The 18,267-nt window shown below is 41.8% G+C and overlaps 1 protein-coding gene across 6 annotated transcripts in view; it reads right to left on the bottom strand.

Moving 5' to 3' along the window:
* Positions 1 to 18,267, bottom strand: part of COL19A1 (collagen type XIX alpha 1 chain) — a 1,011,804-nt gene that overhangs the window by 796,856 nt on the left and 196,681 nt on the right. For all 6 annotated transcript variants that reach the window (XM_056565831.1, XM_056565835.1, XM_056565834.1 and 3 more), the window contains exon 9: positions 163 to 225. In XM_056565831.1, the coding sequence (XP_056421806.1) occupies positions 163 to 225 (63 nt within the window). The remainder of the gene's footprint in view (positions 1 to 162; positions 226 to 18,267) is intronic.

Raw genomic sequence — 18,267 nt, 5'->3', positions numbered from 1 at the left:
TCATACATAGAGAATAATAATTACTTCCATACTAGTCTTAGTTGTGATAAATAGTAATGCACATCGAAAAACAAGTGGATGCATCAACTCAAATATTTTCTCAAACCAAATCTTTCTTATAGACAAAAGCTTGCATGTGCCTCTAAAAATACAAAAGCTTACCTGAATACCTTGGTCACCCTTAATCCCAGGCAAACCTGTGGGTCCCGGTAAACCTGATTCTCCCTAGGTAAAAAATTGATAACATGATAAATAATGTTTTAGTTAAAAAACCTCAAGCAAAACTTCATATGTTATGTATGCATTCCAACAAACACAAAAATGTGCTTTTAAAGGGGTACTCTGGCCCTAATAAATCTTATAAAATGTCTGATCAGGGGGGTTCTGCTGCTGGGGACCCCTGCAATCTGTTATTCTGCACCCATCTTTGTGAGGGGGCCATCACGCCCCGTCCCACAGACTTGCATTAAGGGGGCGGGGTGTGATGTCACATGGGGGCAGAGTCGTGACATCCCGATACTCCAGCCCCATGGTCATCACGCTTCACACTCGAAGCCTCCAGCGCTGCGGAGAGCTCACAAAGGTGGGTGCAGAATGACAGATTGCGGGGGTCCCCAGCGGTGGGATAAGATGTATTAGAGCCAGAGAACCCCTTTATTATTGCTACTTGGAAAGTCTTATCAAGTTTGGAGACATAAAATACTTCTGTTGCCACCAAAGAGATCCCTTTTTCCCAGTGTATTATCAATTTATACAGAGATTTCTATGTACACTGTGCTTTCTGCTGCTACCTCGGTCCTTGTCATGAACTGGTCAGAGCAGAAGAACAAAGAGGTTTACTCCTACTCTGGATTATGGAGAAAAAGAGGAGGCCTTTAAGTCCGGCGCTGCTTGGTCCACAAAGGTTCAGTCGAAATAGTGATGGAGGTTAAAAGTGGTTTATTTAAAAATAATAAATAAAACAATTGTCCAAATGCATGCGAGCAATAACGCGTTTCGGGATTAGCATATCCCTTCTTCAGATTGCAGATGTGTAGAAGATGACAAGCATGAACCTTTAAATAGACGGAAAAAAGGCGCCAAATCGATGTTCAAGGTCAGGGGGCGTGTGTTCATACCGGAACGGGATCGGGGAACATTACTACTTAAAATCATGTAACGTCTTACGATACAAAAGAATTATAAATATGTGGATTATACAGATTAATTCTGATATGATCACAACAGGATTTACATGCGCATATGTATTAATTTATACTTGTTGGGCTATGAGTGACGTCAGTCATGTTGGAGAAAGACCCAAAAGGAGGCTTGGGACGCAAGACAGCGTAACCCATAGGGAGGCTTAGAGTGTACCAAACCAATAGGGTATCAGGTAATGTCAAGACAGGGTTAATAAGAATGAATGAAACTTATGTTTGGTTGAAATACAGCATAGAATCGCGTGACATGTTTAAAAGGCTAATCTAAATTTAAAAAAAAAAAAGAGCTATGATGCGTATGTAGCCAATCAGGCAAAAAAAGAGGGAGGTGTGGCTAGAACTCAATAGCCAATCAGTTGGCAGCACGGCGTATGCTCTTGACGAGGATGTAAACAAAAGGTCACCTGGGGGATAGTGACCAATTAGGAGTGGATTTGGGTGATGCGGAAAGTTCAAGGTAAGTGTTGTACTGGGAATATCCAATCTGATTGTAAGTCAAGATGATAAAGACTATTTAGACCGGAGAATGTGTAGTTGAATATATGGTTATGATAAAAGTGGCTCAGAGAGACAATGTAGTGCTATTCCAACTTAAGTTACATGTTCGATATACTCGTTGAGACCTGATGGTTGTAAACTTTGTAAACGGAATATCCAGTAGTTTTCCCGGCGGCGTAAACTCGTGTATCTTTGGTTGGTATCTTCTGTGATGTGTTCTATTGGGGTAATTCGAAAGTCTGAAAAACGGCAATCATGCACCACTGCAGCGTGCCTTGACACACTGTGGAGACTGTATCCATTTGTTACATTAGATCTGTGTTTGTTTAAGCGGCAGCGCAGGGTTTGGATGGTACGTCCTATGTATTGGAGGGAACAGGAACATTCCAACAGGTAGATGGTGAATGACGTATTACAATTCATGAAAGTTTTTATGTTGAATATCTCTTGGGTTATATTAGATTTGAATGTTTTTTTAGCATGGCTAATAGAATGGCAGCATTTGCATCTTGCGGTGTTACAACGATAGCTACCTGTTATCGGGGGCATGGAAGGGAGTATAGAAGTTGCAATTTTTAGATTCTTTAGGCGACTGGGGGCTAAAATATTTTTGAGGGATAAAATATTTTACTCCTACTCTGGGCAGTTCCTGACACAAACAGAGATGGCAGCAGGGAGCACTGTGTCAGATCGAAAAGCACTACATGATTTCCTCCAGGACATACAGAAGCTGATAAGTACTGGAAGACTTGAGTTTTCTAAATAGAGGTAACTTACAAGTGTATCTTACTTACTTGGTAAGAGTTTATTTCTCTGGAATACCCCTTTAACAAGGCATTTATAGACTTCAATGAGGCTCTACCATGCTTCATTATTTCATTGGATGCTATATTAGTGAGCCATTGATTTCAAAAGAGTTATACCAAAGTGCAAAATACATCATTAAAAGGCACACACAGTCCCTATGGCTGCTTAAAGGGGTACTTTATTGCCTCAGTGTTCAGAACATTTTGTTTCGAATGCTGAGTACGGGCACCAGGGCTCGTGATGTCACGGCCACACCTTTTCGTGATGTCATGCCACGGAACCTCACTGCAAGTCTATGGGAGGGGGCATGATGACCTCCCATAGACTTGCATTGAGGTGGCGAGGGGGCGTGGCTGTAACATCATGAGCCCTGCCGCCCGCACTCAGCATTCAGAACAAAATGTTCTGAATGCTGAAGCAGTGGAGTACCCCTTTAATAAAGATGTATTACAGGCATTGCTGTACAGTGCACACAGCTCTACTGCTGATCCTTCATTTCCCCAATATCATTTAGTGGCTTGTCCCACTGAAATTGAAGTTTGGATGATTTTTCATTTAGGTGTATCCACACTTTTAGTGGTCAAGCATAAATGCAATACATTTTATAGAGACAGTCACATAGAAAATGAAAAATAAATCACTAAACATTCTTTAAAATTATGTTTAACATAAACGCTTGATCTGAATATTGAACAGTAAGTCTAATAACAGATTGGCCCTCATTTACTTAGAAAATCGGGTTGTAAGTCTATGTTGCTTTCTTACCCGACTGCTTTTTCCCCCTGGTATTTATTATTATGTTGCACCCTGTTTGTCGCACGTGGGTTTTGTTGGTTTTGGTTTCCAACTCCTCTGAGCTGTCGGGAAAAAATCCACAACAATTCAACGAATTCGGGTTGGAAACCTTTATAAATACGTGGGAAAGCTCAGAAATGTCGGGTTACGCCCCTTTTTCGGGTTTGGGAGAATCCACATCGGGTCCGTCGGGAAAAAATGTTGCATCATGTCGCAGACTGGCGCACGATGTCTGCGACATGTCGCAGACAAAGATGCGCCCAAAAAACCAGACAAAACAAGTCGGGTTTAGAATAGTAAATGAGGGCCATTGTCCTTAAACCAAAACTTTATACATGTACATTGATATAAAAAGAAAATCTAATTTTGAAGGCAGAAGGTGAAGTGTTCCTAAGGCTGGTTTCACACGGCGGCAGTATTTAGTGCAGTGTTTTGCATCAGTATTTGTAAACCAAAACCAGGAGTGTAACCTACAGAGAAAATAAATGTAATAGAAAGATTTGTACCTCTCCTTTGGACACATAACCCAATCCTGGTTTTGGCTCACCAAACTTATTTCTATTCCTGTTCTACAGCAATATTAGGAGCCAATGCTGTTATCTGTGTTTAGACTCCAACACATTTCTATTGGCCGATAATATTTTCATCTTCTGAAGTGCAACTATTATCAAAGTCTGATTAACTTGTTTGCAAGCAGGAACAGAAAATGCCTGTATACCGGCGCTGAGCTCTAAAACGTAACCAGTCCTGGCTGCCTGCCAGGTTCTGTTGTAATGAATGAAGAGTGTAAGCAAACTCTGACTACTATATATAAAGCCAGAGATGATATACTGTACATCAGCTTGTCAGCTGACTATGAAAGACCACAGGCATACTGTTAAGAATATATATATATATATATATATACATATATATATATATATATAGTTTAAAAGCCATTGTTATTATGAAATGGATAGATGCTGAGTTACTCTAAAATGCAGGGACATGCACAGAAGTTTTAGAGGGTTGGAGCTCAAGTATAAAAGGCACACTGTGTCATCACTGTGCGCATTATCTCTGTACTGTGTAATCACTGTGCGCATTATCCCTGTACTGTGACATCACTGTGAATTACCCCTGTACTGTGTCATCACTGTGCGCATTATCCCTGTACTGTGTCATCACTGTGTGTATTATCCCTGTACTGTGTCATCACTGTGCGCATTATCCCTGTACTGTGTCATCACTGTGCGCATTATCCCTGTACTGTGACATCACTGTGTATTATCCCTGTACTGTGTCATCACTGTGCGCATTATCCCTGTGCTGTGACATCACTGCGCGCATTATTCCTGTACTGTATCATCACTGTGCGCATTATCCCTGTGCTGTGACATCACTGTGAATTATCCCTGTACTTTGACATCACTGTTTATTATTCCTGTACTGTGACATCACTGTGAATTATTCCTGTACTGTAACATCACTGTGTGTATTATCTCTGTACTGCGACATCACTGTGTGTATTATCCCTGTACTGTGACATCACTGTGAATTATTCCTGTACTGTAACATCACTGTGTGTATTATCTCTGTACTGCGACATCACTGTGTGTATTATCCCTGTACTGTGACATCACTGTGCGTATTATCCCTGTACTGTGAAGTCACTGTTTGTATTATCCCTGTACTGTAAAAACCACTGTGCACATTATTCCTGTATTGTGACATCCCTGTAACTTATCCATGTACTGTGACACAACTAGGAGTATCATTCCTGTACTTTGACATCACTGTGCACATTATCCCTGTACTATAAGATAATTGTGTATTATCACTGTACTGTGAGACAGGGATTGTGGATATTAACCCTGCACTGTAACAGCACTGTGTGTATGATCCCTGTACTGTGACATCACTGTGTGTATTATCCCTGTACGGTGACATCACTGTGTATTATCCCTGTACTGTGATATCACTATGTATTATCTCTGAACTGTGATGTCACTGTGTATAATAACCTTATACTGTGACACTCCTGTGCATTTTAACCCCGTACTCTACAGCAATAATGTGCACAGTGACATCACAGTACAGGGTTAATATGCACAGTGATGTCACAGTACAATTATAATACACACAGAGATGTTACAGAACAAGGAAAATACACACAGTTATGTCAGAGAACAAATATAATACATACAGTGATGTCACAGTACAATGATAATGCCCCTATATACTTCACCATATACTCCCTAAATACAGCTCCCTATGGCTTCCAATTTCATATACTGCCCCCTATCTCACACAGTTATACTGCTATTACCCCTAAATACTGCTCCATATTACCTCCCCACCCCACATGCATTGGCTTCTATACCTTACCCCCTCCCCCCCATGCTTTCCCTATTACCTCATCCTCTGTGCCCTTATGCAGTACCTTTTCGGACCTGATCATGTCATTGCAGGTCCTATAAGGTCTTTAAAGGTCCTGTTACAGTATCTGTGCTGCTCTATGGGCTCTGTGCAGCCTCTACTATTTGCCCAAAATTGTTGTGATTTTACCATGTTGTGCAAATAACGGCAAACTTCAATAATATGCCTGTCTATAGGGCATCAAAGGGCAGGTGTAGAAAAGGGCAGGAGCTATGTCTATGTGTGCATGTCCCTGCTTTGATGCATTGTTGTACTCAATTTCTATGTCTCTTAATTATTTATAAAAAGGCCCTATGACAGAGTTGAAATGTTGCAATGACATGGATCAATACACTTTCTGTATATTCACTGACATGTGTGAAATTCATCAACTTATTTAATTATTTAAAATAGATCTTATGTCGTAAATTTGCAATAAAACTATTGCTGAGTTACTCTTTAATGTATTAGTTTGCTCAATATCTACTTTGTAATGTCACTCAAGTAATGGCATTTTCCCAAAAAACATGTTAACATGATTTCAGGATTAAGAAAAGAATTTTGAGGCAACCAAGCCAACATTCAGTTACCTTTGCATTTTTGTAAAATAATTTGTTGGTGTTTCAAATTGTGTTTTCTTATATTCTGCTTACCTAGAAACTCTCTTGGAGTTATTTCCAGCTGCCTAGAGTTTTATTCAAACCCTTGGCTGGAATTCAATAAATTCTGAAACTTTTCATATTTTTTTCTCTACCGCTACTTTTACAGTTGTCCATACAGCTCCTGGAGTTTACTTCATAAGTAAATATTTACCATTCCCCAGACAATTGTTGGCCTATATTTTTCATAATAATGTGGTCATGTATGATTTATTACATAAAATTATCAAATGCTATTAAAGAAGTAAATATTGCTCTCCGCTTTTCAATAATATCTAAGCTAATAAAGCATATTTTATTTATATGTTTTCCAAGTTTAAAGGGGAACTCCGGTGGACTTTTTTTATTAGATTTTTTTCAAATCAACTGGTGCAAGAAAGTTAAACAGATTTGTAAATCATTTGTATTTAACAATCTTAACCCTTCTAGTACTTAGAAGTTTGTTCCAGCCTGACAACATTGCTCTCTGCTGACACCTCTGTCCGTGTCAGGAACTGTCCAGAGCAGGAGAGGTTTGCTATGGGGATATGATTCTAATTTGGACAGTTCCTAACACGGAAAGAGTTGTCAGCAGAAAGCACTGTTGTCAGACAGAAAATAAATTCAAACATTTCTCTGTTTTATAGTTTTATAGTAATTTACATATCTGTTTAACTTTTAGGCACCAGTTTATTTGAAAACATTTGTTTTCTACTTGTTTCCACTGGAGTTCCCCTTTAATATTTTCCTAACATGAAAGACAATTACATGTACAGCACTACTAGGAATGTACACATCCCTGAATACAGTTATCTCCATTGAAATCAATAGGTTTTCTGTACTTAGCAGTCTTAAGCTGCAGAAATCGTCAAGGGGCTTAAAGGTAACAAAGCACTAGATTTTACAATAGATATAGCTTGGCAACGCGTTATATATGGTACGATCTTTATCCTCACAATCCCTTAGAGACGTTTTTGACCCAAGCATCCCTGGGGTCAAAAATGCTGAGGGATGCTGAAGATACGAAGTTATAAACTTTCCCCTGCCACCCCGTTAGTAATCCTCTCGGCAACGAGCTAAACTTACCAGGTCCCGTCTCTCTGGTCATAGTGACGTCCCCTTGGTATGACAGTCTGCCTGTGTCATCGCTCTGCTGCCTAAGCAGATGGGGGATGTCAATCACGCCGAGGGAGCTTCACTACAGCTGGAGCGATAGGACTAGGTAAGTATAGTTCCCCTCCCAGGGGACTACTTACAGGGTGACAGGGGAGAGCTTATAATTTATATCCTCACCATCCCTGGGGGAGAAAAACATTTCCTGGGGATGGTGGGGATAAAGAGTTTACCATATATAACGCCTTGCCAAGCGTTATATATTGTAAGATCTAATGATTGGTTCCCTTAAACCCCTTAAGGGCCAGGGGTTTTTCCTTTTTTACACTTTCTTTTTTTCCTCCTCACCTTTAAAAAATCATAACTCTTTAAATTTTGCACCTAAAATCCATATGATGGCTTATTTTTTGCGGCACCAATTCTACTTTGTAATGACTTCAGTCATTTTACCCAAAAATCAACTGCGAAATGGAAAAAAAATAAATGTGCGACGAAATTGAAGAAAAGACGCCATTTTGTAACTTTTAGGGGCTTCCGTTTCTACACAGTTCATTTTTCGGTAAAAATGACACCTAATCTTTATTATGTAGGTCCATGCAATTAAAATGATACCCCACTAATATAGGTTTGATTTTGTCGTACTTCTGAAAAAAACATAACTACATGCAGGAAAATTAATACATTTAAAATTGTCATCTTCTGACCCCTATAACTTTTTATTTTTCCGCATATGAGGCAGTATGCTCATTTTTTTGCACCGTGATTTGAAGTTTTTAGCAGGACCATTTTTGTATTGATCGGACTTGTTGATCGCTTTTTATACATTTTTCCATGATATAAAAAGTGACCAAAAATACACTATTTTGGACTTTTTTTTGCATGTACGCCATTGACTGTGCGGTTTAATTAATTATATATTTTTATAAATTGGACATTTCTGCATGCGGCAATGCCACATATGTTTATTTTTATTTTTATTTACACAGTTTTTTTTTTTTCTTTAATGGGAAAAGGGGGGTGATTCAAATTTTTATTAGGGGGGGGGGGTTAAATGATCTTTATTAACTTTTTTTCACATTTTTTTGCAATGTTATAGCTCCCATAGGGGACAATAACACTGCACACACTGATCTTTTACATTGATCACTGGTTTCTCAAAGGAAACCAGTGATCAATGATTCTGCCGCTTGTCTGCTCATGCATGGATCTCAGGCACTGAGCAGTCATTCGGCAATCGGACAGGTAGGAGACCCTCCTCGTGTCCCAGAGCTGTTCAGGATGCCGTGATTTCGACGCGGACATCCCAAACAGCCCTCTGAGCTAGCCGGCAGTGATTTACTTTCACTTTAGATGCGGCGTTCAACTTTGAACGGCGCGTCTAAAGGGTTAATAGCGCGTGGCACCATGATCATTGGCACGCTATTAACTATGGGTCCCAGCTATGGGTCCCTACCCAATGTCGTGGCCCCACGTTATAGAAAGGGAAAGGACTCAGGATCGGTACGTCCTTGGTCCTTAAGAGGTTATGGATAAAGAGGTCCATACTGTGCTCGGGTATTATGTACGGTGAGGCCATTTAAGAAGTTATTACAAAGGGTTATCTTAGCTCTTACCCATCCCACCCTTTCTGCATCATTATACAGAAGACAAAATAATCCAAAGTAGTGGTAATCTTCTAGGGTGTTTTCTCTCTCACATGTATAATTTTTCCCTTCTCCTACATATGTCCCCCTCACCTCTCAGAGCCATTGATGACAAGTGTTCATGGTCCCTGAATGTACGACCAAGCCATCAGCTGCTATAATACTGTCTCTACTTTTGTAAGATGTGATACATATGGCAACACAGGTAATGACAAAGCTAGAGATGATTGCATTTTTGAAAAATTATATTCGACCGATTGGCCAAATTTTTATTGCCTATTAAAAAAGGCAATTTCTGGCCTACAGAGAGCCTCAATAGGGGTGTACAACACTTTGCCATGCTGTAACATGCATAGGGTGTGTGCTGGGTTAGAGAAATATGTATAACATGCAGATCAGAGGCATCACTATTAGAATATCTGACGCAGAGCGGCACAATGACAGAGCCTGGAGGTGGCATCAGTATGAGGAGACCATATAGTGGCTAAATGGCACAGCGTGGGGGTGGCGGCAGCATGAGGAAACAATATGGTGGCTGAATGACACAGCCTGGAGGTGGCGGCAGCATGAGGAGACCACATAGTGCCTGACTGACACAGTGTGGAGGTGGCAGCAGCATGAGGAGAACATATAGTGGCTGAATGACACAACCTGGAGGTGGCAGCAGCATGAGGAGAACATATAGTGGCTGAATGACACAACCTGGAGGTGGCAGAAGCATGAGGACACAATATAGTGGCTGAATGACACAGCCTGGAGTTGGCGGCAGCAGAAAGAGACCACATAGTGCAGTGGTTCTCAACCTTTTTGGCGACTGTACTCCCAGAGGCTGAAAGTACGCCTTGGGCGCGAGTAGTACCCGCGGACAAAAGGCGTGTTCTTACCTTTATACTAATGCGATACTAAATCCCCTTTTGCTATTATTCCCCCTCCATCTTAATCCCCTTGTGCTAATATTCCACCTCCATTTTAATCACTTTATACTATTATTCCCCTCCATCTTATTCCCCTTGTGCTATTATTCCCCCTCCAACTTAATCCCCTTGTGCTATCATTCCCCCTCCATCTTATTCCCCTTGTGCCATTATTCCCCCCTCCTTCTGATCCCCTTTTGCCATTTTTCCCCCTCCATCTTAATCCCCTTGTGCCATTATTATCCAATATGGCAAAAGGGAATCAGAGGGAGGGGGGAATAATAGCACAAGGGGATTAAAATGGTGGGGGAATAATGACACAAGGGGATTGAGATGGAGGGGGGAATAATCACCCCCCCCCTTCATATTAATCCCCTTTGGCCATTATTCCCCCTCCATCTTAATCCCTAGGGGTACGCATACCACCATTTGGGAACCCCTGATATAGTGGATTAATGACACAGCCTGGAGTTGACGGCAGAATGAGGAGAACATATAGGGACTGAATGACACAGCCCTGAGGTGGCGGAATCATGAGGAGTTCATATAGTGGCTGAATGACACAGCCTGGAGGTGACAGCAGTATGAGGAGAACATATGGTGGCAGCATGAGACAGCCTTGAGGTGGCATCTGTATGAGGAGAACATATGGTGGCAGGATGAGACAGCCTGGAGGTGGCAGCAGCATCAGGAATCCTGAAAGTGACCCGGTGACAGAGTGGTGTGGTGGGTGGCAATACCAGTACCCAGTGTTGAAGGTGGGTAAAAAAAAGGAAAACTTGGCATCAGATGTGTGGCATCAGGCGGGGGGCAGGATCAGTGTAGTAGCTGAGGTAGGTAGGCAGAAGAAAACGGTCTCTTTTGTAAAAGTGTTAGTGTGCACAAGTAAGTATTGAGGATATGCATTACGTAAAACATAACTTTTAACCTCTTCAGGACACATGTAGTACTGGTACGTCATAGGACCCTGGTACTTAAGGACCCATGACGTACATGTACGGGCGTGGGAATTTCGGTCCCTGCCGTGCAGCGGGCAGGGATCGGACCGGGGTTACTGCTGATATCGATCATCAGGCACCCCGCGCAAATGCCCACGGTCTGTCAGTACATGCTAGGAGTTGTAATTTTGAAACAGCTGGAGGTTTGCTCCCCATGTGAATGTACAGCGTAAATTCACATGGGCAGGTTTACAGTAAGTTTCCTGCGTGAAGTTTGAGCTGCGGCAAATTTTTCGCCGCAGCGCAAACTCCTGGCGGGAAACTCACCGTAACCCGCCAGTGTGAATGTACCCTAAAAACACTACACTACACTAACACATAATGAAGGGTAAAACACTACATATACACCCTCTTACACTGTCCCCCCAATAAAAATGAAAAACATATTGTATGGCAGTGTTTCCCCTATGTCCACCCCTATGGAATCCCTATGTAGTCCTCAAATGCGCATGGTGCTCTCACTTCAGAGCCCTGTCTTATTTCAAGAAAACAGTTTAGGGCAACATATGGGGTATCTCAGTACTAGGGAGAAATTGCACTACAACTTTTGGGTGGCTTTTTCTCCTTTTACCCCTTATTAAAAAAAACGAAAGGTTGGGGGCTACACCAGCCTGTTAGTGTAAAAAAAAAAATTTACACTAACATGCTGGTGTTGCCCCATACTTTTTGTTTTTACAAGCAGTAAAAGCAAAAAAAAAAAAAAAAAAAAATTTGTAACACAATTTCTCCTGAATACGGAAATGCCCCATATGTGGACGTAAAATTAACTGCGGGCGCGCAACAAGGCTCAGGAGTGAGAGTGCACTATGTACATTTAAGGCCTAAATTGGTGATTTGCACAGGGGTGGCTGATTTTACAGCAGTTCTAACATAAATGCAAAAAAAAAAAATACCCACATGTGACCCCATTTTGGAAACTACACCCCTCACAGAACGTAATAAGGGGTATAGTGAGCCTTAACACCCCACAGGTGTTTGACGAATTTTCATTAAAGTTGGATGGGAAAATGAAAAAAATAATTTTTTTTCACTAAAATGCTGATGTTGCCCTAAATTTTTCATTTTCACAAGGGAAAATAGGAAAAAAAAGCCCCCCAAAATTTGTAACTCCATTTCTTCTGAGTAAGAACATACCCCATTTGGCGCTCCTTCTCTTCTGGCGCTCCTTCTCTTCTGAGCATTGTAGTTCACCAGCAGAGCACTTGACATCCACACATGGGGTATTTCCATACTCAGAAGAAATGGGGTTACAAATTTTTTTTGGGGGGGGGGCATTTTGTCTTATTATCCCTTGTACAATTTTAAAATTCGAGGGAAAACTAGCATTTTAGTAAAAAATAAATCATATACACATCCAACTTTAATGAAAAGTTGTCAAACACCTGTGTGGTGTTAAGGCTCACTGGACCCCTTGTTACGTGCCTTGAGGGGTGTAGTTTCCAAAATAGTATGCCATGTGTTTTTTTTTTTTTTTTTGCTGTCCTGGTACCATAGGAGCTTCCTAAATGGGACATGCCCCCCAAAAACCATTTCAGCAAAATTTCCTTTTCAAAAGCCAAATGTGACTCCTTCTCTTATGAGCATTGTAGTTCACCCGCAGAGCATTTTACGTCCTAACATGGGGTATTTCCATACTCAGAAGAGATGGGGTTACAAATTCTGGGAGGCATTTTGCCCTATTTTCCCTTGTAAAAAATGTAATTTGAGGGAAAACTAGCATTTTAGTGAAAAAATAAAATACAAAATTTACACATCCAAATTTAATGAAAATTTGTCAACCACCTGTGGGGTGTTAAGGCTCACTGGACCCCTTGTTACGTGCCTTGAGGGGTGTAGTTTCCAAAATAGTATGCCATGTGTTTTCTTTTGCTGTTCTGGCACCATAGGGGCTTCCTAAATGTGACATGTCCCCCAAAAACCATTTCAGAAAAACTCACTCTCCAAAATCCCACTGTCGCTCCTTCCCTTCTGAGCCCTCTACTGCACCCGCCGAACACTTGACATACACATATGAGGTATTTTCTTACTCGAGAGAAATTGGGTTACACATTTTACGAAGATTTCTCTCCTTTTACCCCTTGTAAAAATTCAATAACTGGGTTATTAAGATTAAGATTTAGAATTTTCTCCTTCAATTTGCTGCTATTCCTGTGAAATGCCTAAAGGGTTAACAAACCTTTTGAATGTCATTTTGATTACTTTTAGGGATGCAATTTTTATAATGGGGTCCTTTATGGGGTATTTCTAATATGAAAGCCATTCAAATCCACTTCAAAACTGAATTGACATATTGACATATTGTATATGTGAATCAATATATAATTTATTTGGAATATTAATTTTCCTTATTAGAAGAGCTTCAAATAAAAAAAATGCAAAATTTAAAAAATTTTCATCACATTTTGGAATTTTTCACCAAGAATGATGCAAGTATTGATAAAATTTTACCACTAACATAAAGTAGAATATGTCATGAAAAAACAATCTCGGAATCAGAATGAAAGGTAAAAGCATCCCAGAGTTATTAATGCTTAAAGTGAAAGTGGTCAGATGTGCAAAAAATGGCCGGGTCCTACAGTGAAAATTGTCTCGGTCCTTAAGGGGTTAATAATATGCTTAGGATAAATTATTTGGACTTCAATTTTTTTTTTAAATCAAACAAAAGGAAAGCTGTGCAAAAAACACCATGTGCCACCTACACCACCAAGTACTGATATGATGCAAAGGCCTCTAAAAGTTGGAAGGGAACAACGTATGGTCCTTTGTAACAGGTGGAGGTAAAAACTTCCTCTGTAAGGCCCTACTCTCACAAGTGTAACTCGCCCTAAAAAAGGGCGGCCCCACACAGGAACCTCTCCCTATTTCACCCTACAAACACTGACTATCAAACTAGCAAACCATGTGAAGAACAGCGTGACCCGCTGTGCCCTGCACAGATGGTATGCTGGAGGGGCACTGTGACTTGTTCATGCAGTGGAGGCTGAGGACACGGTGGAGGATGAGGAGGCAGAGTCGCACACTGTCACAGGACCAACAGCCTGACAGTGTGGATGTGGAAGGGGTGTGACCTGTCCAAGTTGTAGTTGTGGCTCTGCAGGAACCATATTCACCCAGTGGGCTGTAAAGGACATGCATTGTCCCTGATCGCAGTTACAGCTCCACACATCGGTACTGCCGTGCTCTTTGGTACACACCGATAGGCTCAAGGACTGGCCCACCTTCTCTTCCACAAAATTTTGCAGGGCTGGTACTGCCTTCTTCGCAAAGAAATGACTGCTCGGGACTTTCCACCTCGGCTCAGCACAAGCCATCAATTCTCTGAAAGGTGCAGAGTCCACCACTTGAAAAGGGAGGGACTGCAGCACCAGCAACTTGGAGAGGAGCACATTCAGCTTCTGCACTGTTGGATGAGTGGGCGTATACTGTTGTCTCTTGGACATGGCTTTGCCGATGGATTGCTGGTGAAATGACTGACTCAAAATAGGAGGTGCAGTCTGAGATCCTGTCCTACGTGAAACTGACGTGTGAATCTGAACGAATGTATGCATTTGCCAACCACGTGATCTCAGTTTTCTAAAACACTGGGATCTGTGGATTTATTGTCCTCATTACATACATATAGGTGCTCCAACAAGAAATCAAGATTGACTGAGCCTCTGTCCACTTTTCTTTACTTTCCTTCCCTTTTCTTCCTTTCTTTTTCTACCCTTGGAGGAATGTGTATGCAACACTGAACTTTCTATAACAGGTCATCATTAATGTGTAGATGACAGGCAGTCAGACTTATATGGTGATGTTTGGTTTGTTTTGCTATGTAAGTCATTTTGTTATGTTACCAAGATTGTATTATTTCTTTGTTCCGATGGGATGCCAATTGTCTTCAAAGTATCCCACAGGTTGTGTTTTAATACTTGGGGAGAAGTTCTTTGTAATCTCCTCAACTGTATGCTGTTCTTATTTCTGTATATTATATTGAAACCAATAAAAGCTTTAAAAAAAATGTTCAGATATTTACAACAACAAAAAAATAATAATAATAAAAAAAATAGGAGGTGCAGGAGATTCTGGAGTGACAGAAGATGGGTATGACACACAGCTCACTTTGGCTGAGGTGGTGGAGCTTTGGCTGGCTGAAACAGGGAGCGGCGTGCCACTGGGTGATGCAGCCGGCTGGAGCACCACATCGGAGCCACGATTCTCCCAGGCCACTTTATGGTGACACTGCATATGTTGACGCAGGGCCGTGGTGCCAACATTGGGACCCTGGCCATGCTTCACCTTCTGCCGACACATCTTGCATGTGGCCAAGTTAACATCCTTTTCCCACTAACAGTCTGCATCGATTGACTGCTACTGCTGCCGACTCCAGGAACCCGTGTTCCGCTATCTCCCAGGAAGGTAGGCTGACGCAAAGCAGGTGGTCTACCCTGGGCCTGTTTGGCTCCAGACTTTCCACTTCTGCCACAATGCTGACTGCCAACCATGCTACTACTTTGCTCGCTCAGCTGCTGCCTCACGGGCAACCCTCTTCTCCTGATGATGATGAAGCCCCTTCTGCACCCAGCTCCCAAGTGTGATCGGCTTCATCATCATTGAGTTGTGTCTGCATGTCACTGATGTCCTCAACAGGTTCCTCAACAGTGTCTGCTTTATTGTTACTGTGATGCTTTCTCTGTGGGGTGGTGTGGCCCAGAGCCAGGGGCTTGGTCAGGCAGCAGTGGGGCTGCCTAGCCAGGGGGTCGCTCCCCCCTGTGGGCATGGTGTTGTGGTGGTGGTGGTGGCTGGCGCTACGCCAATGTTGGGTTAGGGACCCACTTTTAATAGGTGGGCTTGTACTTTTTGATCAAAATGTGTACTAACAACCTGTTAGTTTTTTAATTTATGCTGAGAAGCAAGTAGATCAAAATACAAATTGTGGATGTGCGGCTGTGTTTCTTTTTCTCTATTTTTGTCCTCTCTGCAATAGAACACTGATGTGACTGGGAGGTGAATTGCTGCTGTAAAAATGCTTTTCTGTGCAACACACACTGCTCTCTGTCCCTTTTTCTCTCTCTGCAATAAAAGGCTTATGCGATTGGCCGCAAGATGGCTGCCGATTATATAGGGCTGTGACATCACAGGGGTGACTGGCTGCTGATAGGCTGCATGCGATTCAGGGTCATCCCGCCAACCCTTGTTCCCGCCTTCCCAGGATTTCTTGCACCATGTCCTCACATGTGGATCCGCCATTTTAGATGCCCTGGAGCCTGGACCGCATTTAATGGAGTTTAATGAAGCTTTTCGTCCAGACGAATCGCGGCAATATTCGCATTGTTTGCGAATCAAATTTTTCCTGAAATTCGTAATGAATTCGGATTCATCAGATTAGATTCACTTATCCCTAGACAAAGCCATTGGAAACAGCTGCTGACAGCTCATGTAAAGATTAGTCATCTAGGTTGGAAAGGAATATGGTGTTGAATGAAGAATCTTTGAAGGTGCTAGGTTGGGTCCTGGGGAGTAGTGTCTGTATTCAAAACTGGTTGGTTATTGGTAGTATATGGATATGCAAGATTAGATTTCCTGACATATACAGTATGATAATAAAGTGCTGAAGCAAGGTGTGAATCTAGCTTTTCCAATTACTAGGATTGCTTTATTCGAGGCACTGCTGGAGCTCTTATTTCCCAACATACTGCCAACAAAATAATTTTCATCCATGTCACAAATGAACCAATGCTAAAACTGCAGAACACAGTTAATGTATTTTTTTTTCTTTCCATGGAGAAATGTAAAAAAAAAAAAAAAGGAGAAAACAAAGCAAAGCCTTGCATAAATCTACATTTGCACATTTGATCACTTGAACTGATTTATGGTGAGTTTATTAACCCCTTAAGGGCTGGATTCACATATGTCCAGCATCCGGCATAGGTGAACACAGCCTAAATCTCGACTTAACTGATGCTACAACTGATGACAAGTTGTCATCAGTTGTATGGCATCTGTCGTCCATTGTTTCTACACGGCGGGTAGGGGAATGCAGTAAGCTGCATTCCCCTGTCTGGTGCCCTCCAGCGTGTCCAACCATTTGGTGTCAAAATTAAGAAGCTGGACCGATTCTGAGATCGTTTTTTGTCACATATTCTTCTTTAAGAGAGTGGTAAATTTTTGTTGATACTTGCATCATTTCTTTGTAAAAAAAAATCCAAAACTTCATGAAAAAATTGAAACTTTAGCATTGTTTAGCAAATGCTCTGCATGAAAGGAAAATAATCATGCCAAATTGTTACACTATACGGTCCGGTCGCAAGCATCGGCCGTGAGTGCAGAGTCCCCGTCTGACAGTGGGGCAGGGATTTGATTAGCGGGACGCGCCCGCATGTGAATCCCAGCCTCTCACTCACCATGCTCCGCTGCCGCCTCCTCCCCTGTGTTTCGGCTCCGGAGTGAGTGTCCCCATCTCCAAGGGCGCACGCGTCAGAGCTCTGAAATTTAAAGGGCCAGTACACCCATAATTACTGTTGCACCTGTCACTAAATTATAAAGTTCCTGCACCTCCCCCACTTCCCTGCTGGATCTTAAGTGCTCCTAGCCTGAGATTAAGTGTTCCATATTGCCTGTTTGCCTTATCTGTGTATCCAGACCTTCCCGCTATGTTATTCAACTTTGCACCTTTGCCACCTTCCTTGACCTTCTGCCATGTCTGACTATGCTTCTGTCTTATCCTTCAGTACCTCACCTTGCCCATCTACCTGTGTGGTCGAGCTGTGTCGGGGGTAGCGACATGGGTGTCGCTTGCCGCAGAAAGCCCATCCTGCCTTGCGGCGGGCTCTGGTTAAGACCAGACAGGTTAAGGGATTCACACAGGTTAGAGGATCCACATTCAGCTCCGTAACACAAATGAATGACATATGGATTCACATATACAATATGTCTATGTTGGCATCATAAATTAGACATGTTTTTGCCTTTTGAAGACATTAGAGGGATTCAAAGTTTAGCATCAATTTTACACAAAAATTTCAAAATCAGAATTTTTTAGGGACCAGTTCACTTTGAAGTGGATTTGAGGGGCCTTTATGTTAATAATCTCCTTATTTTAAACACTAACATGTTTATTTTAGCCCCAAAGTTTTACAATGGGTAAAAGGAAAAAGCCCCCAAATTTGTAACCCAATTTCTCGCAAAAACGAAATGCCTCATATGTGGATGTAAAATAGTTTGTGGACGCATGGCCGGGCTTAGAAGGGAAGGAGTGACATTTGGCTTTTGGAGAGAGAATT

The sequence above is a fragment of the Hyla sarda genome, chromosome 3 (genome assembly GCF_029499605.1).
Source record: "Hyla sarda isolate aHylSar1 chromosome 3, aHylSar1.hap1, whole genome shotgun sequence".
NCBI lineage: Eukaryota > Metazoa > Chordata > Amphibia > Anura > Hylidae > Hyla > Hyla sarda.
The sequence above is the reverse complement of the archived record's forward strand: the minus strand, read 5'-3'. Positions and strand labels throughout refer to the sequence as shown.